General features: G+C 41.9%; 2 protein-coding genes across 7 annotated transcripts in view; one reads left to right on the top strand and one right to left on the bottom strand.

Moving 5' to 3' along the window:
• Window positions 1-18603, top strand: part of KCTD15 (potassium channel tetramerization domain containing 15) — a 47706-nt gene extending 29103 nt beyond the window's left edge. For 2 of the 5 annotated variants that reach the window (XM_075040056.1, XM_075040058.1), the window contains exons 4-5: window positions 7017-7322; window positions 13080-16658. In XM_075040056.1, the coding sequence (XP_074896157.1) occupies window positions 7017-7322; window positions 13080-13235 (462 nt within the window). In that variant the 3' untranslated portion in view covers window positions 13236-16658. Of the gene's footprint in view, window positions 1-7016; window positions 7323-13079; window positions 17093-18474 lie in introns of those variants that run through there. The other 3 variants (XR_012652183.1, XM_075040055.1, XM_075040059.1) reach the window with 3 other exon arrangements.
• The window catches only part of LOC142036655 (transcription initiation factor TFIID subunit 4-like), a 150837-nt gene continuing 140678 nt past the window's right edge, over window positions 17092-27250 (bottom strand). For both annotated transcript variants that reach the window (XM_075040053.1, XM_075040054.1), the window contains exon 15: window positions 17092-18578. In XM_075040053.1, the coding sequence (XP_074896154.1) occupies window positions 18411-18578 (168 nt within the window). In that variant the 3' untranslated portion in view covers window positions 17092-18410. The remainder of the gene's footprint in view (window positions 18579-27250) is intronic.

Below are 27250 nucleotides of genomic sequence, written 5' to 3'. Positions count from 1 at the left end.
GCGTTGCTGGAGAGGAAAGTTCCCGCGCCGTGCAGTGGGATTTCACTTTGCATGTTGGACTAGGTAGGCAAGATAATTTGGCTGGTCATGACTGAGTCAGTCCAGATTTGTGGCTGCTGTGGTGGCTGTAGCTTTGGAGTACAGCTGACCCTTATGCTGCAGACGGTTCCTCAGCCATTCTTGCCTAAGATATGAGTGTAATCGTATTTGACCCCAGCATAGCAGTGTTTAAAGTTAATGTTGAGCAGATGCACTGTGCAGTGGGAGCACACATCTAGTTCCAAGGCAGGGAAAAGTTTTGGCATTCATGGGCAGGTTTGGAGCTCCAGCCCAGAAAGGCTGTCCTGAGCACTGGTCTTTCTGGGAAGCAGTGGGCAGGCTGGGGAGGCTGGCGTGCAGGTTGGGGTGCGGTGAAGCAGAGTGAGAGCCAGAGCACTGGATGCAAGAAAAGCTCATTACAGAGAAATGAGAGAAAACTCTCAGGTAGGAGTAAAGCTAAAGACCAGACCAGTCCTGTGGATTGTAAGGTGGATCAAGTAAAGGGAGGTGGATGGAGAAGCGGTACAGGTGAAATGCCAGAGAGATGCTTTAGCGGCAGCATTTTGGACAATCTAGTGGGACAGGAAGGCGTGAGAAGAGACGGTAGAAGAGATGTAGTTTGAGCTGATCATGGCCTCAACCAGCATCCAGATTTCAGAGGTGCTGTGAAACAAAACCAGCAGGATTTGGTAAGAGCCTGGAGGTTAGAGTGCTGGTGAATGCCAAGGACTTGTCTGCGCAGCGAGCCGCTGGCAGGGCTGGGAGAGACTCGGGAGAGCCGGCGCTGTGCCCAGGCTCAGTCCGTTGTTCCAGACCATCTCTTTGCATAGGGTTAACTGTATTTTATTTAGTTCCTCCCTGGGAGAGCTTTAGAGCAAACCCCAGGCTAATGAGGGCTCAAGAACAAAGCAAAGTATTGCTAGGTAGGGAGTAACTAAATAAAAATGCATAGAAGAATGCGCTGCAAAGCTATATTAAAACTGCATTGTAAACGGATTTGACTTCACAGAAATCGTGTAATTTTACCAGCATGATTAAAGTGACAGAAGACAATAATCAAAGGCAGCAAATGGAATCACTTGGTGTTTCTAAATGCAAAACTCTATTTAAGGTATAAAACCTGACAGGTTTTCCAGTGAGACTTGCATTAAATGTTCTTTATGTCAAACAAAGCATTATCAAGTGTTTTGAATATTTATTAGTTTTTACCCCTTAATTTAATCAAGCAGTTTATTAGCCTCAAGGTTTAGCCAAGTTGCTTTTCAACTTGAATTGCTGCTCAGATGGTTATTTTGGAAAGTTTGGAATGTTAGTACCGCACCAGCGTTATTGTGTTTGCTATTTAAGTGTTGTTTTCAGACTAAGTTAACACTGAAATGCAGAGAAAGTGGGGTATGTGTTCCTAGGCTAGTGATTCTTTATTATCAAGTCTGACTGGTGTGTTTACAGTGAATATTAATTACACTTCCAACTACTAATAAGCCAGAACTTGAAAGTGTTTAGTATCTGACAGGTCTCCCTGCTGAAAGCAACACTCTAATAGTTCATGTAATTTTCCTGGGTTTGGGGGATTTTAAGCCACATGAAGTATGCTGAGAAATTACCGTGAGTTGTTTGGCTCGGTTCTCCTTTGCAGCCAGCCTGTGCTGAGCGAGGTGATGGCGAGCAGCCCGGAGCTGCTCACAGCTCCCTCTTCCTGCGCCGGTTCAGAGCCCCGCACGTGGGTCCACGACACCTTGAGCAACAAATGTCCTCGAGTCGAGCGTGCAGCCAGAACCCCCCAGTCTGCCACACTGCTGGGTTAGAGGGTGGCTGGCACAGGAGCTGCCCCTCCTCTTCAGTCCAAATATTCTCTGCCTTGATCTCCCCCTGCCATCAGAGGTGTTTCTCCAGGGCAGTTATGGGCAGCATCTGTCCCCATCACTGCCAATACATGACTTCATGCAAAACCAGGACCCGTTGTACCTACTTATTTGAGACTCACTCCCTGCTTCGAGATCGTCAAACAAAAATAGACATGGGCAATATGTGTATTGTTACTCCATCTTAAGGAGGGAAGAAGCACAAATGCACAGGACGTCTGAGTTTCATATGGATTATAGCGATCACCTGTAGCACCAGAACCACAAGGCTGACATGCTAATTTATTAATATAATTTTAAAATTAGTTTGCTTTAATCTGATTTTTAAATGCTCTCAGACTGACCTTAGCAAATGGCACAGTTGTCATTGTAGAAGTGAGCAACTTTCTCTCTTAGCCAGGAGTCAGATCTTCACAGCGCTAAAACATAAAGCAAACATTGAGTCAGAATGACAGTTTGTTGTTTCACGTAACAAAGAATAAAAAGTGAAAAATGGGCATAAAGAGCCATTTCAGCCTGTTCAGGAGTCAATGCTAGGTACAAAAATAAAGGGCCTCTTTAGTACTGAGAGAACAGCATCAGGTTCACAGGAGACCTGGTTTTGCAGTTTCTGTTGGCTGTCTCTGCCTGTAGTTAGCAGATCTTTACTGACCCACTGGCACTCATGTCAAAACAGTAGCACAACTGGCGTTGCGGTCACACTTCCCATCTTGTCCCCAGGAAGATGTCACCCTTGTCAGAGGTGACTGCAGAATTTAGCCAACGTGAAATCCACCAGAAAAAAAGCTTTTCTACCAAATAATGAGCAGAAAATTATTTTGTGAAAGGCAAAAAGCTGCATCTTTGAAAGATCTGTTTACCTTTCCCACAAGATCTAAGTGTTGTCCAGAAGTTGTGGATGGAGAAAGGCTGTGTGCATCCCACCTGGCTATCTGCTCCCTTTTCCAGGTGACCTGACAGGACTTCCCCACTAGTTCCTACAACAGCCACAAGAAGTTGAAGGCTCATGGTAGCTCATGAAGGCTTTTTGTGATACTTTACAGCAAAAACAGAGGCTGGGCTGTCCATCTCCCCTTTCAGTTTAGCAAGGAATACCCTGCTTATATATGAGCAAGGACCTTGGCTGGCAGGAATCACCTTCTGAGTAAAGTCATTTTCCTTGGCTAAACACAAGCAGCTCCTTTAGTTACCATACATAGTGCTTGACTCTGGGCTGTGCTGCCACAAGGGACACTGCTGTTAAGAAGCTGGGAAGGTAGGGAGATAATCCTTAGAAGAAATGGGAGTTACATCACAAGTCCTGCAGGACAAGGAACTCCCAGACGCTGCACAAAATCTGCTGCGGGATGCTGCCTGCTGCTCAGCAACGCTGTGCTGATGCCAGGGCTGGAGCCTCCATGAGAGAGGGTGAAGTATCTGTATCCATTTATCAGCTTACGCCTGGGACAGAAGCTGTACCAGGCGGCTCTGAGGCTGAGTTTCAATGAAACTGCGTGTACTTGGCCACTGTGATAGGCAGTTAACACCCTGTAGCTACTCCTGTGCCTGTTCCAGTGAAATGTGCCTCTTCCGCATAGGTCTAGGAAGATTCGTGTCTGCATCTGCCTTTGGTAACTTATCAAAACGAGCAGCATGGAAATGTTTTCTTGCAGCTCCTGTGGCACCTCCTTGGTGAGGTCCCTTGTGGGTTGAATTCTTCTACTTCATTTTCATGTTAAACTTTTGCAAATCATCAGGGTAGGATTTTATATCTACAGTGCAAGGGTGGAAATACCAATGTCAGCATTACCTGGGCATCCTGTGTAGACAATCCAGAGCTGGGCATCACTTCCAGTCCAGTCACAGATGCACAATACTCCAAACGGTGCATAAAACCTGAACGAGAAGATTGTGTACTTAGCGGTGTGTTGAGTCCCTTACCCTGCCCAAGCACAGGCTTAGAGAACTGGACCCCCACACTGTGAGCCATTCAGTCTTTGTTTCTGGTTTTGCAAAATCCTCTTCCCTCCCTAAATACATTCTCAGATTCCTTAGCGGTGTCCAAGTCACTCAGTGCAGAAATGCCAGATGCCCCTTTACAGGGCGGTGGGGCAGGCTGTGCTGGTGGTGGCTGGTCCGGGGCAGCATGCAGTATGTGGAATGGGGCGTCATGGAAGGTGTCCCTTCCCAGCGCTGTCACTAGTGGACAGCAATGAATTTTCTCTTGCTTAGCAGAAGGCACTTTTTTACCCCCCATACTTGTTACAGCACAACAAATTCCCTTTACTGCCACTGCCCGATAATAGGTGCCCAGACTCCCTAATGAACGCCACACATGCATGTTGCCTCTTCGCACCAGCACACCTCAGATTCCCGGCTTCTGTTACAAACCCCCTCTTCCAGGTGCGGAACCCTTTCCAGCATATTTGTGCTCAACCCAAGTATGGAGTGGACACGGAGATGAGAGTCTTATTTTAGAAACTAACCCAAACACCAAAACCCAGGCAGTTACGAGCAGGTGCACACCTCGTCCCGCAGACCACGCGATCCTGGTTCTGTTTGCTTTATAGCATTACCGTTTTGGCCCAGGGGTGGTGGACCTTTGAACTCCTGTGATTCGGGATACCGTTGGCCTGGTCCAAAGCCCAGTGAAGTCAGTCGAAAAGGCTCTCATGAATGTAATGGGCTTTGCATCCAGCCTCGGAAGGACTGTACCTCTCCCTACTTTCAGAAATGGAGGACTGGGTTTTATATTGCTGTACCACCTCTTCTAGGTTTTACTGTTGAGTTTTCTTAGCACATATTCACTTGATTGACCTTACAAGTAATACGTTATTTTATAGTGACCGTGAACACAGATATTCTAAAACTAGTTTTTCAGGACCTACTGAAAACAGCAGGAGACTTTCCATTGCCTTCGGTAAGCACTGGATGCTCCTGTTCACTTTACAGCATTACATTTTTCCTCAGCATTGCATGTTTTCCTTTGCTCAAAAAAGAGATACATGGGACCAGCAGATGCCCAGTGAACATTTGACGGGCCCCTGCACACACCTCTGTAATGAACACAGTTAGGTGGCGGACTGTGTTGCTCCAGTGTCCCGCACGAAGAAGATTGCAGAAAGTTTGGGGCAGGGGTTGTTTTTTAATTTAGGCCACTAATCCCTGTAGGTTTAAACCAATCCCATGCTCAGTAACCAGGGAGCTTCACCGGTGGACAGAGAAAAGCAGTTATGGTTCAGCAGAGAGTGCTGATTTTGGGGAGGGGGGAAAAATACCTCCCATCAGGGGATGAGGCTTTGGGGCTGATGCTGTCTTACCCAAGACCAGGTAACACTGCCAGTCTCCACGCCTCTTCATCTGGCCTGTTCCCAACTCCAGTTATTTGCAGCATGCTTTCTATATGATTTCTTCTTTAATCTTCCTGTTGTTTTTCATCTTCCAGCTACTTCCCGTGAGTGTGTTTGTTGCCCTCATTTCTTCCCGCTTCCTCTTATCACTCTTTCCTCTCTGCGCCTTCTCCAGTCCTTTTTTTCTCCCTTAGTGGTGTGCGTATTGTCCCAGCCTTAACAGACATCAAAGAGCTGTAAAGGATCGGATGTCCCTTTTGTAACGTGATAACCTTGCCGGTGTCACTGTGAATATTCATACATCTCCAGGCTGTAGGCAGCCCTGGGGTGAAGGAGCACCTCTCCACTACCCGTGGTGGGTCTGTGGTGCCAAATTTGAACAGAGCTAACTGCTTTGGTTCAATAATATCCTGCAGCAGCAGATTTTACAGGTTAATTCTGAGCTGCTATGAAGAGTCGCACCTTTTTGTGCTGCACGTTCCTTGGCCTTTGATTCCCCCTTTTCCCTGAGTCCTGGAGCAGCAAGCAGCGCTGCCGTTATTTTTCATGTAATTTTGGTGCCCATTTCTCGATTACTTCTTGTCATGCCCTTCTTTCCAGTCCAAATGATTCCAGTCATTTCACTCTTGTGATTTTTCATTTCATTTCATCGCAGTGGTGGAGAACTGGCCTTTATGCCCAGGTTTGACCTACAGCATACTCCACAAAAGTCACGTAGCATACCTGTGGTGCAGCGTTTCCATCCGTAAACAGTGTAAGAGCCAGGAAAGCAAACGTCTTTGCAGAGAGGAGCTGGTGCTGTGCTCTTGTTGCTCCTCTTCCCTTCAGGAGGCTGAAGGAGGCAGTGGGGCCAGTGTAAGCAAACTGCCCGCCGGGTGCTTCACCCTCTCTTTCTTCTCTGGCTTGGTCTGGTGGGCACTGCTGCCTCCTCAGGTCTGGGGGGCTGCTGACGCCCTTTGTCTCAACATACTCTCATGTGTTTAAGCTGAGGTGGGAAGATCTGTTGGAAATCTGATGAAAAGTTATTAGTGAGGATGCGCAGAAGACATCTCAATCAATGAACTGGGAATTGGATCAGATGGGGAATTTGAATTGCCCAAAGCCCAAGTGAGGTGATGGACAAATGTCTGGGAAGAACCCTTTTTTTTAAGTTGTTGGAGTGCACAGCTGAGCTCCCAGCCAGTGGGGTGGTCACTACCTCCGTATAATTTACCAGGCTCCAAAGTACACTTTAAATACATGAATAATCATGAAACGCAGGGAGCAGCTGAGCTGCTGGAGCTGAATTTCAGACTCAGCGAAGACAGGTGAGAAGTGAAGCTGAACTGACATCTCCATCTCGTAACATGTGTGCGAGAGGTGACAGCGAAGGCCGAGATCTTCTGTTGTTAAGATCAGAAGTGAATATCTGAGGCCCAGAGTGAAGATTAGGGCTCAGGACATCTCCTCTTACATCAGCAGGCTTTGCTTATTGCAACCAGTTATTTTGATTTCTTAATCCAAAAGTAAAGCCTTCTGGCACTGAGCTTGTGGGATAATAAATGAAAGAATAATTCAGTGCAATGGGAACTTCACAGTCAGCTCAAATAGATTCAACACTAACACGGTGTGGTTTTCTGTGTAGGTGTAAGACGAAGACAAAGTATGTGGATACCTGTTGCCTTTGCACTCTTGCTGACAATACATAAGCCTAAGTAGGTCAAACAGGAACAATACTCATTTTTAAAAGAGAACTACAAGCATTTCTAGTTTCTCTCTCTCCTTCTCTTTTTTTTTTTTTTCCCAGGACTTTAATCTTTTATATGAAGAAGCAAAGTATTACCAGCTGCAGCCAATGATTAAGGAACTTGAGCGATGGAAACAAGAGAAAGAACAAAGGAAACATTTCCAGCCTTGTGACTGCTTGGTTGTAAGAGTGACTCCAGATCTGGGGGAAAGAATTGCATTGAGCGGGGAGAAAGCTTTAATAGAAGAGATCTTCCCGGAGACTGGGGACGTCATGTGTAACTCCGTAAACGCAGGCTGGAACCAGGACCCTACCCACGTTATTAGGTTTCCTTTGAATGGATACTGCCGGTTGAATTCAGTGCAGGTAATGGCCTTTTGGTGCTGGCTCATCTGTTTGCTGGGGTGTTTTTTTATTATTTCTTGTTCAATTATATGCAAATTATTTGCTTCTGCCCAATTACCTTCAGTGCTTATACTGCAAGGAGACATTTTCTGCCTGGTGAGATCACAGTCTTTCAGGTTTTCCTAAGTCTAAGCAGAAAAATAGATTTAGATTTTGTGTATGTTAGTGCCATGCTGGTCTCATAATGGTGTTATACTGATAAATGCTAATTTTTTCATCAATGTATAGCCTGCAGCAGTTTTTTTTTCCTCCAAAGTGCCCCCAGGAAGAAAGAGAGAGTTCCAAAAACTACAAAAAAAAATCTCCACACCATTTTATAGAAAATGCAACAATGTGTAAATGCATAATTTATGTCTCACTCATAATTAAATGATGGTGCCTGCGGGATGGACTTAAAAAAATTGATCTCTGCACTTTTTTTTTTTTCAAAAGGATGTTCTATAAAAATTGCCCAGAGTATTTTAAACAAAATGTATTTCATTTTATTCTCAGAGTTTTGACATTAGGTTTAAAATTAAACATATGAAACAAAAGAAGGTAACTGGACAGATAGGTGGATGGTAGCGGAAATAAATATGTGGCTTGTGTTTAGGCAGCAGCCTTATGGGCAAGAAATGCCATTTCACAAGGGATCACTGCCACTGTGGCCAGAGCTTTGGTGTTGTAGCTGTCCTTGGGCTGTGGAGAAGGACCAGTGTTGATGATGCTGTTAACTTGGGCCTTAATTAAAAAGGGCAAAACAGAGCTCTTGGCTTTTGCACGTATGCCTTTAAAATATGCTGCAAATACTTGTATTATGGAAAGTAAAATCAACCTATAGGGGAATATTTCCAAAGTTACTGTCCCCTGCAGATGGGCTGTGGCTGTGGGAACTGGGAACTGCAGAACTGGGCTGTGGGAAATGCTTTAGTGGTCTTGATAAACTTCCCTGTGGGAAGATACCCACAGAAGAGCTGGCCCATTGGACAGGCTGGCCAGACAGGTTGGGGAGGGAGGCTTAATAGCAGGGGAGGGCGAGAACCCGGAGCCCTTGCTTACCTGTGTTGTTACTACACAGCAAGCTGAGGTGCCCTCCATCTCCCAAGCTGCCAGTTGACAATGTTTTCGGGAGACCTGCAGTTACCAGAATATGTAAAGGTGGATGGAGTCGTTTTAACAACCTGCATTTGACACTGACGCTTCCCGCCTTGGGGCAGCATTGCCTGGTGCACCGTGCACTAATAGACGCTTTTGTCTGAAACCATTCTAAACCCAGCTATTTTTGGTGATTTTTGGTTCAAGACTCCCAAGTGGTTCATTTGGTTGAACTTTAACAGTCCGATGCCTGTAGTTAATTTTGCACAGTCCTTAGCAATTTCACGTTTGGCAAGGTTTGGAGTGGACTGCCCCAAAAATAGAAGGCTGGAGGTGGGTTGGAGGCAGATCCGTTTGCTGGCAGTGGGAACAGTGCTGAATTCATCACTGCACTGGGTGGAGAAGGGAGCAGCTACAGTTTAGCTAAGGTAAGTGGATAGGGAAGCGTGTTCGTGCCTCAGCCACACTGTCCATGTGATACAGTTAGATGCATGCAAAAATTAGAATAACTGAAACAACAAAGGGTCACTGCAAGCCACTGACGGGCTCGGCACTGCAAGCAGCCGTCAAAGCGCTGAATGCCCACGTGGCTTAGCAGTTGGCTCTGTTTTATCCAAAGTGGTGTACTGGTAGGAAACGTGTGCTTGTAGTAAAAGCTGAATGCTAATTATTGTTATTATTTGAATGTGTTTTGAATTCTGTCAAAATTCAGACAGAATCAAAGAGTCTCTTCGCAAGTTTGTGTTGCGAAAAAAAAATTGTGTCAAAGAGTCTACAGTATAAATAATATTATTAAATTACATCATTTTACTAAATTACATCATTTTACTATATAATTAACAGAAAGTCTTCTCAAACACTTTCTGGAAAATGATGCATTTCTGAGACCAAAGGCTGATGAAATCAGCAGCTAATTATCTTTGGCTCTCATGGACTCTGGTCAGTGCATAGGCGCTGCCCTTCCCCTTCCAAGATTTTTTGGCAAAACAATATTAAATCAGAAGTTGGAAGTACAGTGAAGCAAATGCACAGACTTAAGGGAGATGTGTTAGGAGGGGTAGTGGTTGGAAGAGCAGAATGATTTCCAAAGAATCTCAGAGTGACGCAGTAAGTCTGCCTGCTGAGATACATCACTTTTGTCTCCCTATGCCCTACTTAATATATTTGGTAGCATAATTGCAGTATTTATAAATTCTTTGGATCTTTGGAAAATATTTTCATTAAATGTTTTGTGTCAAGAACTGTGCATATAAAACAAAGAATGTCAACGTTATGTGTATATAAAACAAAGAATGTCAACAGTAGGTAGTGGTAGCCAAAAAAATACAGTAGCTCTTAATTTAACCCCCATTTGTAATTACGTACAGGTATAGAGTTTTCCTAAGACTGACACTGTTTTTTCAACTCCTCGCAACAGGTTCTGGTGAGATACATGAGCTTACCTTAGAGAAAATTCTGTGATGCTTGTATATGTTGAACATTGAGTCTTCATAATTAAGAATGTATTTGTTATTATTCGGCAGAATTTAAATGAAATGCAATAAGTGAAAGTATCGTGTTTCTATTTAGAAAACCTTCCAACAAAATCAGATGTGCTCAGAATACTGGAAGACAGAGTATATTAAATCCCAGCACAAACCTTCTATTTAATATTGTGTGTGTGTCTCCCTATACGTAGGAGAATCACAGCTGATACTTTCTTTTTGGCAGATTCTCTTTGGAGATTTACAGGAAAGTAGCTCTGATGTGATTCAGAGATGCTTACTGGTTTCCCTCTGTCTGTATTTTACCTGCAGAAAAAGTAATGCGCGTAAAGCCAAATTCACTAAATGGCATTTAAATCTCTTCACGTTCAACATGCTGTTTAGTCTTGTGCACACACCAGTGCATACAAACCGGTGCTCAGCACACATGGAAGCAGCCTTTAGGAGCCTTTCTCCGTTAGACCTAAGCTCAACCTCATCCAAGTTACACTTAAAACTCTGCAATATTTAAACATTCTCTGCGTTGTTTACAGGATTTGGCCTGTTTTGTTTCTTGCTGAGAAAATTGATGATACCAAGATTTTTAACACTAGATTATAGCCTGCAGTCTCGTCCTTCGAGCACGTAGGTAGCAAAAATGAATCGCTTTGTTCTGCGTGTGGTGCTCTAAGGTGTAATGTCTACCTGGATTGTGTGTTTGCAGAGAGCTGGCTTGGTAAAGAAAAGTCTTATGTTAACACGCAGCCTTCCATAGCTTTGGACCGAGGCAAGCCAAGGGCACCGCCGTGCTTGTTTTGTCTTACAAGCAAATTGATTTTAAAAGTTTTTAGCAAGGATTTTGAAGTCACGTCTCTCTCTGAAATCTTACCTGTCAATCCTCTGTTTCGCTATCCAGTTAAATGGAAGAAGCCTGCTTTCCTGTGGCTGGGTTGCTTCTCATCTTCATCTTGGCAGGTCTAGAAACAGGGATACACAATACAGTCAAAATACACTCCAGCCTGTGAAACAGCAGTCTGATGATGTCTTATTCCTCCTTCCCTCTCGAACTCCTGCCGCCTTCTTCAAGCAGGAACAAGTGTTAGTGTCTGTACCCCATTTCTGTCCTACGGGCTGCATACAGCCCAGACAAATAAGAGAGCTGCAAGCTTTCTCTCTCTCTTTTAAATGTATTTTGATAACCCACTGTCCTGCCCCTTCTTTTAATCTCTCCAGGTTCATTTTTCTTCCATATGCTGGAGTGCTTTTTTGATCTTTCAGTTCTACAACTTTCTTACAGTATAAAGTGTATACAAATCAGGACAAAAGTCAGTGAGATTTGGCAGATGTGACCTTCTGAGACCGTAGGTCCCCGTGTCCCAAGGTCAGGCAGAGCACCTCAGGCAAGTTGATTTTCAGCAGATTCGGCATGGCTTAGGCAAAGCAGTGCTAGAGCAGCTCCTTTCCTCTGCCTGTCCTTAGCAGCCAGGGTAGCAAGTACAAGGTTTTAGCTACCACTAAAACCCCAAACCGTGGATTGAAAAGCAGATGGGCAACACAGGCGACCTCAAAGGAGGGTTCCCACGAATTAAAACCAGCAAATGCCACTGTCATGGTTTGCATTGCGCTATGATACCACCTTGGATACAGTTATTCTTTTGAAATCAGTTACCCTTAATAAAGGCTCCAAACTGATGTTTCTGGAGAAGGCAAAGCCAACGTTCAGGCAAAAGAAATGGTGCGCTAAGAAGCACATGGTGGCCTCACATGGGTCTGTGTGCGAGGGCAGCAGTCTGGTGCGCGGATCTTTAACATAGTCAGCTTAGGCCTTGAGACGTAAGACTTTTAAGTACTACTGCAGTAGGTGTAACTGCTGAAGTGCTCGCAGGGCTAGTAAAACCAAAAAAAGAAATAAAATTCTTTCTATAACATAAACCTGTGAAAGTGTACGAGTTGACTCCGTCTGCAGGATGTATTGCTTAGACACTTCTCTAGGCTGAGTGAGCAAGTTTTTAAATAGCTTAGTCCCTGTCGTGGGTGGCAGACGGCTGTCAGATGGGGATGCTGGTGTTACCAAGTTCATCAGGTTTAGTAAATCATCAGGTTCACTTCCCAGCGCAGTAGGCCCATGTGCTGGCTGTATCAAAGGATACGCTACCTTGGGTGAGTCTGTTACAGAACAGTACAGGCTGCTCCCCTTGATGGCATTTCTCAGTAGAGAAAACCACAGGAACCATTTTTGCAGGCTGCTGCCCTGGACTCAGGACAGTCACCAGTGGGAGGGAGGCAGCACAGCATCTCCTCCGGTGGATCTTGCATTGCAGATCCACCGAAGGTGGATCTGGCATCCACGCTCACCTAACGCTGAGAAAAGTCTGCGTGCGTCCTGCTCTGCTGGGAAACTGTATATCAACACGCTCACGCATGTGAAAACACGGCCCCGATCGTATTGCCAAGATCAGTATATCCTAGGGTAATGTGCTGTGTGACAGTCTCAGAAATTAAAGTTGCCTCTGGGCTCCTTATATTCATGCATCTAAATCGCACCAACTTTTCTTTAGAAGGAGAAAGAGAAAATACATATTTGGGCAATACAAATTAACCTCTTTCTTGGGCCAGAACATTTCCCTATTGTCCGCGTCTTGGCTCCGCATCCCGTCTCTGCCATGGCTTTGCTAAAAGCAGCACTCCCTTCCAGTGAGGGAAAATCACAGCTGCGATTTCTGTGAAGATCTGGTGGAAGTGTCATTCAGACTCCTAATACATTTTCATCTGCCAAGGAAGACCTGAGAAATGTTTTCAGCCCCTTTCTGTAAGACTGTTCATATTACTAATGAATAATGGGCACTTTTTATTATGGCTTAAACCCGATGTTGCTTTCTATAAGCAGTAAGAGATAGCATCAATATCACCACAGTCCAGCATTCTACTATATAATGTACTAAAGCTGCTCTGCAGAGTGCTTATTTGTTTGATAAATTTTTGTTTTCTGCAGAGGTTTGCTGAGAGCGAGACTTTAATCACAGTGTAGTAATTTAAGAATAAGTTATAGAATTATAGCTGAATGATATTCATTCAACAAGGACTTGAAAGACTAAATCCATCATTTAGATCCGGTGCTCCTGAATGCTTTTATCACTAAAATTTGCTGAATATTAATCAGATTTTTTTCCCCACATTGCAGGTGCTCGAAAGGTTATTTCAGAAGGGATTTAACGTGGCAGCTTCGTGCGGTGGTGGGGTGGATTCCTCTCAGTTCAGTGAATACGTGCTGTGTCGCGAAGACAGACGACCACAACCTACCCCAACAATCAGAATAAAACAGGAGCCCCTGGACTAGACCCTACCTGTACTCCTTTGTAACCGTAGAAGTGTTTAATAGTCCCTTATGTGAAACACTAAGGATTTGCAAAACAGTATTAGCAAACAGATTTTGACTTTATGTTGCCAATTAGTGGTATTCTGAAACTACCTGTCACATAGCCAGCCATGAAATGCATTTGAAAAACCAGTTGTCCATTTTTCACGATGAAATTCCTGAGCATGCTCAGCATACCAGGCCTGCTGGGAATGTACTTTGGGCTGAACAGCTGTGGTGGTGAAAAAGGCAAAGCTTCATAAACCCCTGACCCTGGATTGGACTTCTGCAGAAAGACCAGTTAAAGCAATGTGAATAGATCAGCAGGAGAAACGGTTCCGACAGCCTTTCCAACGATACCCGATGCTGTGACGCGTGGAAGTGGGCGCCTCCGAGAGGAAGATGGTACACTAAAAACTGCACTGAGTATCTTCCCTGACTGCCGCACCTCCTTCATATCAGACGTGCTTTACACCTCCATACATTACATTAACACTTCTGTGATTGTACTCATTCATGCTAGCAAATGGCTTATTTTTATACAACATTTCCAACTGAAATATCTCTCTGTGGACAGAATCCGGAATCAGAAAAGGACTGACTTATAGTCAACTGGTGCTCAGTTCTAAAAAAACCCACACAAATGAAACAAAAAAGCAACGAAAAATTTGACAAGGCCGATTACGGCAATATTTGCAGAAGTAGGGATCTGGAAGCACAAAATAAAATGTCATCCACCATCACACAAGGGTCATACCTAACATGGAGCTGTAGTTCTCTTAAAGCCAGTCTCGTTTTGACTCAGAAACTGTTAAGTTTTGCATCATCAAAGAAGCGTGGTTCTGCCAAGCAAGCTCTGCCACCCCTTGTTACTCGTTTACTAACAATGTTATAAGTCCACATTTAGGAGGAAACGTTAAGAATTTTGGACAAGCCTACTCTTTATGGGTCTGGAATTTTTGCAAAAAGATATTAAAACCCTCTACTGCCATTGTCTGATGAAAGCAGGCCACCTTTTGTTTAGATTGTTTTTCCTCTATTATTTTAAACTATTATTAAAATACCGATTCTGTAGCTGCCCTCTGTGTAATTTTCTCTTTAACGAAGCCCACTGTCTGCAGGAGGTTACTGCTCCTTCCGTGAATCGGTATCGACTCCGACTTGCAGGGCTTCCTAACTCAGGAGACAGCACCATGTTTGCAGGTGCAAGGTTATAAATAGCATTCTGCTAAATCCTGTTTATTGCTGTTTAGCGTGATTGGGTCCTCAAAAACTAATTCATGTGTTAATCACAATTTAGTTTCTCCCACATTAATTTATAGAATACTGTTGTAGATGCTGAATTTTTATTAAACTCTTTTTAGATGCATAAATACAGCCGTATAGAACAAGGGACAGAGTATTAAGTGGTCAACAATTCTTTAATGCCAAACAATCAGGCAAATAAAAAAAAAACACGTTTAAGACTAATATTTTCAAAAGCGATGAGCTGTACTGACTACCCAAGGTACAATCTAGGCAGGGGTCTAATTTTTGGAAAAGGGCTGGACACCTGTCTGTGGAAAATCAGACCTCTGCAGGTTTTCTCACCTTGGTTACCCAACTTGGAAATCTCTTCTGGAAATCTTAGCCGATACGTGTTGGCCTGCTAACTTAGCAGAACAGTTGAGCAGATCTGTCTACTTTAAAAGAGTTGTAAAGTTATTTTATTTTGTGTTTTTATACTTGTACAACATTCTAAAGTTGCTAGGCGTTGCCGTATTTGAATATATGGCACAACATTCACCTTTGTATGTAAGATATCTGTAGAATTGTATATTATACATTTAATATTGTAAAGAACTTAACGTATAATTGTCATGTATTTGTGTATGCACATTTCTTATACAGTACTTCATGCCATAAACATTTCTGTAAAGTAAATGATCAAAAATAAGCAAGTAGGGTGGAACACTCACTGTATCTCCCACGTTGTTTGAAAGAGGTGAGAATTTTTGATTGCATCTCCTCTGGCCTTTTGCTCCATTCAGCTTGATGTAGCCATGTCTTACAAAAAGAAAAAAAAAAAAAAGTGTTTTATTTATTACTTTCATACATTGAGTTCACTTTAAGTTCAAAGTCTCCTTAAATAACCCCTTCCGCCTCTTGTTTTTATCCAATATATGCTTTCGTCCCGCCCTCCCGAGCGGGGAGAGTCAGCACTAGCAGCGGCCGAGCATCCTCTCCCTTCGTTACCTCTCAGCCGGGGGAGGAAGGCGAGCACCTCGACGTTTACATTTAAACACAGGGGCCCAGTTCTGCCACTGGTACTCAGGCCAAGCCTCCCCTGAGGTCAGCGGGGCCGTCTGCGAGCGGGACCAGGCGCCGAGCACCCGCCGAGAGCGGAGCAGGGCCAGCTCCCGCCGAAGGCACGGGCAGGCAGCGCGCGCAAGCTCGGAGGCGGGGTGAGGCTTTTAGATCCGTGTAGAACATTGGAAGTATTTGTGGTTGGTTGGGTTGGCTTTCCTCAGTTTGGTGTTTACCGTATTTTTTTTTATAGCTCAATAAAGCAGCTCCAGTACTTAGGGCAGCTTGCTAAGGTGGCATCGTAAAGGGTTCCAGGCTGCGCCGGCCGAGTTAAATGTGAACTTGAGATGGAAAGTTTGAGCCATGACATCACAGCATTGACTGCAAAATAGCACTAAGGCAAGGAAGACATGTGGTAACAATCACTTTGTTAGAAGAAGTATGCCTTTAAAAAAAAAAAAATAAAGCTAAGCTAGGACATGTTCTTTTAGTTAGTAACTTCAGGTCACTTATTTAAAGTTTATTACAGTTTCATTTATATCTTTTTTACTTATTTCCCTATATTTTTAGGCAGCAATATCAGCAAAAACTGATTTGAATTTTTACTTCTGGCCTTAAACCATAGCAACGTAACTTAATTAAGAACATTGCTCAGCATTGCTAAAGCAGGTTTTAAAATACCATAGAAACTCTGGTAAAGCTGTGGTGCGCAGCCAGCAAATGTTTTTCTTACGAAGGCCAAAAAGCAAACGTAGCCTGGTTTTTCGCCTAATTCGACTGAACGAAATTGTTCTGACTGTCTGTTGCTGAGCACTGAAACTGTGGCTTGAAGAACGTGAGTCTTCACTAGCACTTTCTGTACAACCCTGTTACACCACTGTGCTCCCAAGTCTCGGAAAGAAAGCGAGAATGTTATGTTGTGCTTATTGGACTAATCGCTTTTGAGAAAGCAACTGCTGAGTGCATTCATTCACTGTATTAATAGCATCGAGGTTTGTTGACAATTTTATTAGATGTTTGACAAAGGATAAGAATCAGCACAACAAAACATTGAAGTATTTGGTTTTAATATTTCTTTGTGGGTATTCTGTTAATATTTTAATGCAAAATGTTTCTGAACAGTGCTTAAGAACTACAAGACAATGTGAAATTCATGTTTGATAAATTAATACTGTATGTCGCTCGATGTGTTACTTTAGTAAATTGTTTTATTTCTTTACAAAATAAGTACAAATAAGGGAGTATGTTTTCACACAAATTGGGGGTATTTACGAGTATGTACAGAAATCATCAAAATAACGTAATTCTAATAAACACAAGGCCTTTATAAACAATATGTACAAATTATCAATACATTTAAAACATAATTTTACACTTCCTGGCCTTAAATACCTTATGAATAATCTTTTGGCTAAATAGCAGCAGTATAAATTTTCTTCTGCTTTTCATAAACCTTAAAAAATAATTAAAACTTTTGTTTTTAAAACTATTGGACAAATAGTTCTATTTGTGCTTTCGCTATGGTTTCCCCATCAAAAAAAAATATTGCCTCAAAAAAGTGGCAAGCGTAACATAGTAAAAATTGAAAAGATAAATAAGCAAATGTCTCCCTTCCATGGTTACTGATAATACTGTTATGTTTGAAGTACAACTTGAGCCCACCTTCCCGCTTAATATTCCTATCCAATACCCATTTAAAAGACTCACACTAACTTCGCTTGGCTTTGGTGTGGGCCCCTTAAATTCCAATTCAGCAAAGCATTTGAAAAGCATTCATCCCACCTTTAAGTACTTAAACCTACTCATTATGCTTGAAGTCATGCGCTTGTTCATGAGCCTCTCCGGACTGGAGTCCCCGGGTCCAATCGTCCAAGGCAAAGGCATGGCCAGTCCCTGCGGCGCTGCCCTGACCGCCCGGCGGCACTGGCACCGGGCTGCCAGGGCTCGCTCGCCCCTGCTCCCGTCGTTCTCCTAAGAGCGGAACCGGCCCCCCCAAATTCCTTTACAGCGACTTTAAAAATCCATATAGAATACTCTAAAATCTTTACTGAACAATACTCTCTTTTAAAACCACCATTAAACCATACTCTTTGCAATAAATAAATTAAGATATCTTTTAGAAAATAAACCCCAACTTTGATTCATGTTACTAACCAGTTGCTACAAATGTGCAAAAGGTTGAAGAGATTTAGAAAACAACTGGAAGCTAGTCAAGGTAACTCAGCTGGGACCCAAACGCACAGATTTCATACACTTAGGATTTGGTTCAGCAAATGGCTCGGGAAATGAGCTGTGCAGTAAAAGCAGAAATCCTAAATATATAAAATTTGTGAGAGTGTGGAGTGGCGATTCTCTTAGCTGTGCAAAAAATTGCAATATAACTAATCTAAAATAACAACAGGTATCACAACGGTTAGTCAGTGGAAACAGTGCTAGTAAAACAAAGAAGAAAACAAAACCAGCACCGTAAGTGAACGTACAGGTTAACACCATGGTTAGGTCCCAATCCTGTGAACCTGTCCCAATCCTCCTTGCCGTGAGATAGTTTACGTGAGCCATTGCAGCAGTCTTTCCATTTGTGTAACTTCCACGCCATCTACTTCAGCCTTATCTAAAATGGCCAAATGGAGCAAGACTTTGATGTTGGTTGTGTCTGTGGATTTAACATTTTGAAACCTTTTGCACATTTTTTTTCTGTTTTTTGTGATTTTTTTTTTTTACATAAAGGGAATTTATTGCATGTGTCTGACAATTTTACAAAACAAAATTACTGAAACATTGACTTCTGAAAAAAATAGAAGGCACATTAAAATGACAGCTTTTCAATGCAAGTTGAGCTTCTGTATGGAGAAATCAGTACAATTCTTGGCTTTATTTAAGCAGAGCTCGATAGAGCAGGAGAGAATGGCTCGTTTCTCTTTCCTGTTCCATGTAGAAGATGAAGTCCCTGAGGTTTACGCGCGTTATTTTCTGTCGTGCATACTGCCTGGATGAAGGAGTCCCCAAGCCAGCCTGACTTCCACCAGACATACCGAGACCCTACAAAGAAAACACAGAAAAGTCAGAAGTCCTGCAACAGGAAAGAGTTTCCTCGTACTCTCAGGTTTACAACTACTAACTGCTGGATTATTTTAAACATCTTAAATGGATTATTATGAGCCTAATTGTGAAAGTATTACTTTTTTTTTTTCTTTTATTTTCTATTCTTCTGAGTCTCACCAAGTTAACCTGAGTAAAGAAACTCAAGTGAAAACACATGTGAGGCTAGACCTTGTTCATTTACAACTCGGGACAAACACGTCTGACTAATTCTCCTGCTACGGTCATGTTAACCGTAGACGTATTTGACCAGTTTAATTTCAGAGGCCTTTTAAGGACAAAACTATTCGCAGCAGATAAAGCCATCTTTACTATCTCAAATGTGTGCACCATCCTACTCTAGGACTGGAAAAAGGTGAGTGGTGTGTAAGGATGTTGCTGCTGCAATAACCTCCGCAGCTGCAAGTCCCATGGGGACCCCAGTTCTCTCCTCTGGGTCTACTGAAGAGAAAGGCTTAGTGTGGTGAGATACTGAACAATCTTGCTCGAGTACACAACCAGCTCAGCTGAGAGGTGGAAAAATTAAAAAGAAAAATCACAAAGACTCAGACATTGTGAGATGATAAAGACAAACATTAGTATACAATTTTCTAAAGCTATGTTAAATTTTTTGTCTGTTTGTTTAAATTGGTTCAAAGGTACTGAATTACTGAATACCTCATCCTAGCTTTCTGCGTAGATAGAAAATTCACAAACTGGGCCCGAGAACACTATGATCTGAATATGTAGAAATTGAAAGGACGTAATTACAGACTCTCTGCAGTCTTGTTGAGTTTAAAACTGAAACACATCCACAAATTCAACCCTTTTTTCACCCTTAGGATGAAAAAAATGTTTTTATTAATTTTATTAATTCCAATTGATTTCTGGCAAAATAAACTGGTCTAACTTAGAAAAACAGGTTTTAATCTCTAAAAAAGATTTAAATTCTTTTTCAAACCTGTAAGACATCTGGCAAAGTTTTCAATACTTTTAAAATCCCAAATTTACTTACTGCTGCTCTTAATAACCTACCTTTCTTTCCCCAGGAAATACTTATTCTAGGATCTTGATTCTGGCCATTAAAAATACAGTTAAGCACAATTTTACTACTGAAAGATTGTAGGGGAAACATATATGGTATATTGCGAGTAAGACGTGCCACTGTTTTCTCTGTTGCTTTTCCCTCTGTGTACCAGCAGTCAGACTCCTTGCAGAACTATACCATTCAAGTTATTTCTCCTATACCTGATCATTAAATTACAGTAGTGGGGCAAATCCTATTCTCTTGTAACCACAAACAGAAAAGGCTTAATGTAGTGAAATGAATGTGGCTAAGCTTGCAGGCAAGAGAGGGAGAAGCCCATAACATTTGAGCACCATGAGCATTTGATCTGAGGGATTCTGTTCTCCAGTATGGAGTAGTTTTTGTTAATAGATTAATTGATTTACCACCTAACCTCACTGCTCATAGGAAAAGCATGTGCTGCAGCTGCAAGGGTTGCTCATCCATGCTGAAGCCAGACACATCCCCAGTGCACAATCCATTTATTTAGCAGTGCTCTGAATTCAGCCTTTACGCCAAAACGCTTTGCATTCCTAAAAGAAATAGTGTCATTTAAACTCGTACTCTTTCCACAGGTCTGGAACGATGACCTACCTTAAGCTGCCTCTTGCCTGCACTCTGACCATACATCCACTTTGCCAGGGCTGTTGCCACCATTTCCAACCCTCCAAGAAACCCCTGTCTATGTATTTATTTTAAATCAAGCTGATTCAAAAATGTTTTTCTTTCTTCTCGGTTCCCCACATGGTGCATCTCTCCCCCCTGCCCCAAGTAATATTTATTTCAGATTCATCCTGACTACACTTCCTGAACAGTGACAAACACACTTGTAAGAAATGTGGCCACCTTAAACTCATTAAAAAATACTGTCCATAGCCTACTGGACTAGAACCATCCTGCACACGTTTATCAAATATTAATAGAAAAGCTACTTGATTTTAAAAATTTTTTCTTCATATAAAACCATTTCTTGAATCAATTGAGGTACATTTACAGCAAATAACTGCTTTCTCTTTGGACAGAGTAGCTGGAATTAAGATGTGGTAAGTCATTCATTGCATTTATCACTTGAAATACTGAACTTTTATGTAGGAAGAGCATATACTTAATGCAACACCATAACATGACATTAAGCTGTGCACATTCAGAACCACACTTGTGAGCCGATCAGTTACCTGATAGTGTTCTGTAATTGTTTTACAAGGTGGAAAAAAATCCTAAGAATGATTTTAGAAAAAGTACAGAAGCACATCTGTAAACTGACAACAGTAATTTGTATCTGTCAATATGATCTCTAATTTAAATTAAAGACCAATTTGTTTGGTACTGCATTGTACTCAAAATTATTCTGCAGATGCTATATAAAAAATGTAGACTACTAAATGCCACAATTTTTTAATTATATACATGAATGCAAGCATAGTTAAAATTAATTGCCAAGAATAGTAGAATTGAAGTAATGCAGATTTTTCTCAAGAAAAGTCACCATTTATCATCAGCGTGACAGACTTTTCATTAACCCAAACAAGCCCTGTGTTGTCTGTATCTATGGCAACTAATAAGAGTTACAAAGATAACAGCTCTAATAAAAAAATAAATGGTTGTAAATTGTTTACATCCTTTATTTCCTGGCCTGCCACACCCAAGCTATTACCAAATCGCACCCCTCAAATATACACCAGTACTAGTTTTTGTATCAGTGAACTTCTATTTATAATTTAAGGGAAATTTAAGATGTTCCAGACCAGAAAAAAACACTTTACTTATATATGAACTCTTTCTGCCATTTCATTTTGAGATTGCTTACATACATGAACTATAGTGACTTCTCATCCCCTTCCATCTTGTCCTCTCCTTTTCCCCACTGCCTCTTCTCCCTTGCTGCTTCAATCCTACTTTCTTGTAACACACCAAGGCAACCGGTGACTGCCTTGAACTTGGCAGCTGCAAATCCCACAGGACAGCAAGAAAGACAGCAGAGAGCAAACCAATTATTTTGTGCTTCACCTGTTCCTCGTGGGGCTACAGAGAGGTGGGCTACAACAGGGCTTTCCTGAGACCCCCATACAACACCCACTCCCAGCTGGGGCTGAAGAGAAAATCAAATGCAGGAATTTGCAAAAACACCATGGTGCCGTGCTCTCTGTTAACCTGTAACCCAAGACCCACTGAAACAGTCAAGAGTCCATCTACTTTAATGGACTTCAATGCACTTCAGATATGCACAGCTGATGTATATATAGCTTACAGTATTTTAAATAACAGGGTTGGACTGTCAAGCTTAATTCAACTGTTGGAAGATACCTAGCTTGAAATTACGGCTTAAGAAGAAGAATCAGAGTAATTATTGGTTCAGTATGCACATTTTGAAGCAATTCTGAATTTATGTCAGATGTGACACAAGATTTGGGCCACCCATCTCATGATTTTCGTGATTGTCCTCTATGAGAAAACTCGTGCTGTTGGAAAAGCGGAATAAAACTGGTTCAAAATAAAATACTGACCAAAGACTCGGTAGATCACTAGGTAAATACACAACAATCTGCTAAAGAAACACGCTCTCACCGTGATAGGGTAGAAATTAAAACAAATAGTCCCATGTGCACAGAGAAGCTAATGAAACCTCATTTCTGACAGATGTGTCACATTTCTCTGGTACTGCTTACCACAACAAACCCGGCTCCTCTACAAAGCGTTCATCACCTCTCACCTCCTCCACAAATATTGTCAGTCCGCTCTTCTACCCCCCACCTCTCACAAACTCCCCCCGCTTCCCAAACCTTCACCTTTTTCAAAACGGTCGCAGAACTACTCCACGGTTGGCTCTCCTCCCATCCTCACTTACCAGCTCGGCAAGCATCATCCCACGGGGTGGCGGACCCCACCAGGCTGCCTCTGCTCATCAGCCACCCAGTAGACATGGGACCCCCAGCCAAACTTACCCCAAAGCTTGCTGAGCTCACGCTGCCGCCTCTTCTTTGCTGGCGAGACCAGCACGTCTCTCTTTCCTGTACCCAAGCCAATGGTTCACATGGAAGTTGTAGGGACTTAAAATCTCAAGCTCCTTCCTACTTTTGTCCCCCTTCTGCTGCCCCCACCCCCCCAGATTTGGTCAGTATTTCCCGAAAAGTTTAAAGGCTACTGGGAACGAGGCCTGAGAGAGACAGACACACCTCTTCTGAAATTTTCATGGACAAACTCCCCTACTGCTCAGAAAGTAAAAATGTCTTTGTGCATTAAATTATAATAATTACAGCAGCAGGTGTATGAAAATTAAACTGAGTAACTCTCAAAAATGTGCTGTTCCTTCCTCAAGATAGAAGTGCTTTCACATAAGAAAGCACATGTAATAGAAAACCTACACTTTTTAAATAATAATGATTTCTACTGTTGAACAATTAAATCAGTTTTTCACGAATCTGTATACCTTCAGCTTTGAATTCTAGAACCATGGAAATACAGTACGATATTCTTGTCAGGAAACACAAAGATAAGGGCAAACAGAAGATTGCATTTAATATTTTATCCAGCCTTCCTTCACCAGAAAACAATTCAGTCCTGACATCTCTCCTTTGAACATAGTCTTGAACTGCGGCTATTGCTTCTCTGTGACCCAGACAGACAAGGCAATAATGATAAAAGATCTGCTGGTTTTCTTCCCAGGCTACATGGCACATCCTTGTGGCAGACTTGCACTTCAAGCCAAAGTCTGAAAGTGGGAATCATGCAGTAACAATTCAAAGCCAAGCTATCTATGGAGTACAAAAATACCAGGAATTTTGTCTCTCCAATCTCCATGCGCTGAAGAGGAGTGGGAAGATAAGGTATATATTAGTCTGCTGTTATGAGTAAGAGGTCTTGGATCATAAGAAATATTCTGGAGATATTCTGCAGCAATGATGTTTACTTGCATAAAGTGCTATTAGATCTTTGGCTGAGAGGCACTTTGTACATGAAAAACAGGTATAATATTATGCATGATTAGCTGTCCCACGTAATTCAGGGTTTAATTCAGCACCTACTGAGGCTAATAGTAATGATTTCACTGATTTAAATGAGAGCCGAAACATCCCTAAATCAGTATTCCCCTGAAGTACAGAAAAGTAAGTAATAACTATTTGTCAGCACCTCAAAGATTAACAATACTATATGAAATATAATTTTATCTACCAAAAGATTGCGTATCTTCATATGCACAGTGTGGTGGCTTTACAAGTGTCTTTAGAAAGATTCATCACCAAAAGCTATCATTTAGGCCTTCAGATCAGCAACATTTACCAGGAGAATTAGAAAGATTCATCACCAAAAGCTATCATTTAGGCCTTCAGATCAGCAACGTTTACTGGGAGGATTAGATACCATTATTTCTTCGGAAGCTAGTTATTTTCATTTGCAAACATTTTTATCCCGTACTATTTTAGTGCAACTGTTCCTACAGACTCTGTTTTGGCACGCGTTTGCTTGCTACACCCTCTTGGATGCAAATGCATCTCATTTCCCCTGGGCACATAAACACACACCTCGCCCTGCAGACAAACATCAGAAAAACTGATTTGCACAAGTATTTACAAGTACTTCAAATACCAACACAATTGCAACATTTCAAAGACAGCATGCAGTAATTTTTATATTAAAAAATAATAAGAGGAAGGTAAATCATACTAAGACGTGGATACAGTGGAAATTTTTTCTTTAGATGTGATCACTTTAGTTTATAATTACATGATGTTATTTCAACCCAAAGAAATGGGCTGCCATTACGAGCAGAATGCTTTATCTGTACCTGCTCTTTGCCTTTATTATGTTAAGCTAAGTCACATATGCAAGTGCTATTATAATTGAAAACCTGCTTTGTAAAACAGCATCACACCAAAAACTTCCAGCTGAGAGAACCCGGCATCTATTACCAACCTGACCACCTATTCCTTCCTCTAAGAGAGCGTTCCCCCCACAAACTGCGTGAGAGCAGGGGCAAAAAGCAGGCTATGAGGCATTTCAGTGAGAAACAATTTGGGAAGAAGGGACATCTGCCCCAATGGAAATATATAATGCAGATTAAGTGTAAGGCAGCTATGGGCTATGACATTTACCTGCTCAAGGGAGATGGGTGTTCAACTGCCCAGTCCTCAACAGGTCATTCTCGGGAAGAAGCCAGACTGCAACTAATTTTAGCTTCTTAACCAATTTATCCATGCAGATCTCTGAATAATCGCTGCATTAATGTGAGAAAGAAAATCTCAAGCTTTTCTTGTGCAGAGAAACAGCTCTCTGTTCTGTGAAGACTTTTCACCTTTCAAAGATCTTTCTGTATCCCTCACTCCTTGCTTGGTATGTGATAAAAACGGATGCCTTGTATCCTCTGACTTCTTGCAACACACTCATGATTTGCTTGGTGGTGCAGGCTCCAGGTCTTTTCACTTACTTTGTTCATGGACCTGCTCTTCACTGCAGCTATAGATCTTGCCAACATCTTTATCCACAAACATCTCATACCTACCACAATTCACTGCCTTACTTGGACTTAAAAGCAATGACAATTTTACCTGATTAAGAACTCTAAGTTTGGGCTGCATTCTTGCTGTGGTAATTAAAAGTGGAATATTCTATTTATCCTGTTTCCATCATACACATATATTTTCATTTTGCTTGGAATGTTACTCCTCCCATGCTTTCCAAATGTTTAATCAAGTGCTGCTCCCTTTGAAATACTAATCCTGCCAATTTTTTTTTATTGTTATTTTTCAAGCATTGTGGTGCTTTTCCCTTCTCATCTTTCAATATTAGCATGGGTTGTTTTTTGTTGTTTTTTTTTTTTTTTTAAAGGACTTGCCCATCATGCTGTACATCCCTATATTCTCTCTCACTGGGAGTCAAGAAACATCAAACCAACTTTGGGAGAAGCCCTACAGCCCAACTTGCAGGATTCACATTTTCCTTGAATCATATTTGATTCCCATCTGAATTTTCTCCTGTGGTAATCCTTGATATTAGTTCAAAACTACCTCAGTTTTACATAGTGGGTGGCTCTTTCTTTTCTAACCTGTATGATTGTGACTTTCATTTAATCAGAAACTTATAATAATTAAAATATTCTCAACACTTACCAATCTTTAGACACACATAAAATTTAATTGTTTCAATATCTAATTAAAATATACATAATTGCTATCCAGTAAAGGTTGCTTTTTTGGTCTATCTCTTACTGAAGACACGCTGAGCCGAACAACTGTAGGGGACAGGGTAACTGTGGGGGACTAGATTCATTCATAGCTGCTTTTGATGAAGAAAAAATCAGCACTAAGAAGTGCATCGTGACACTTCATGTGCTAGCTATATCTCACCTATTTAAGGTGAGACACAGATATCATACAGCTGTTTCATATATTGCCAGTCCTCCTGTGGGAGGGGTAAGAGTGGGAGACAGGGAGAAGAGTATCTAAATCTTAACGCTTGTGGGAAAAAAAATATTACAAATGCAAAATCTAAACACAAAATCACTTTCTCAGCTCTTGAGAGCATGAATTGCCCTCATTCATCTCAACTGACTTTCAGTTCTTAAGCCTAATTATGATGTATAACACCCAGACTTTAAAATAATTATGTTTGCAACTGTTGGCCATCTTGCGCACTCCCAGCAATTGTGCAAGTGCCAATCAAGTGACTTTATGCACCACTTGCCAAAGAAAGGGCAAAAATAGCCACAGATCTACCAGCTCTTGGCACATTTTATTCCCGTGTAAAATCTGCTTGTAGATTAGTTACTATCTATGAACAGTGGTGTAAACCTTTCCCTGTAATTACCACAGGCTCCTCTGTGGATTGAGGGTAGTATATGGCCCTAATTCGTACAACCAGCCCATTAAATAAAACAAAACAAAACCGGCAATGCGGTTATCTCTGGATTGAGTGGCAATAAAATTAAGCCCTAAATGCTAATACCTTCAGCTTGCAGGATAAACACATTGTCAGAACACAGTCCAGTGTACAGGAAATAAGACGTTAACATTTGTAAATAAAATGTGGAAGACTGCTAACACTCCTTCTATTACTGCAAATATCATGGAATATAATTAAGGCCTGGTGCATTTCAGTCATTAGGGAGAGATGATAGAGTTCAGAAGGGAGAAGTTGCTGAATCATTTAGCCTCTTGTTTCTTGATTTCTTAACATTTCTGCTTCTTACAGTTAAGTCTCATTCTTGGCTCTTTTTAAGTTAGTTGTTTTGTTTGTTCAGAAAATACTTGAAAAACCTAAATCAGATTGGCACACAACTCTTGGAAGAATGGCTCCAAAAAGGAAACAAGGTGGGTTTTCTGTCCTACAGACATCAGTAAGCTTATAGGAGCCCCCATTCAATACGTTCTTTCGCTTCCCCTTCTACATTACAAAGACAGTCCCTGGCACATCATGGTCACCATATGCTGTTTATCATGCTGCTCTCTTTCTCAAGTCCTTGCTAAGCCCCCTGCCTGCCTCCCTCTTCCACACCAGGATCACTTCTCCAGGACTCAAAGCAAATACACTTCATGACGTGCATGTCTCCACCACTCTTCATTGCTCTCTGTCC

Source organism: Buteo buteo, chromosome 11 (genome assembly GCF_964188355.1).
Source record: "Buteo buteo chromosome 11, bButBut1.hap1.1, whole genome shotgun sequence".
In the NCBI taxonomy this organism is placed as follows: domain Eukaryota; kingdom Metazoa; phylum Chordata; class Aves; order Accipitriformes; family Accipitridae; genus Buteo; species Buteo buteo.
This window is presented reverse-complemented; position numbering and strand designations above follow the sequence as displayed.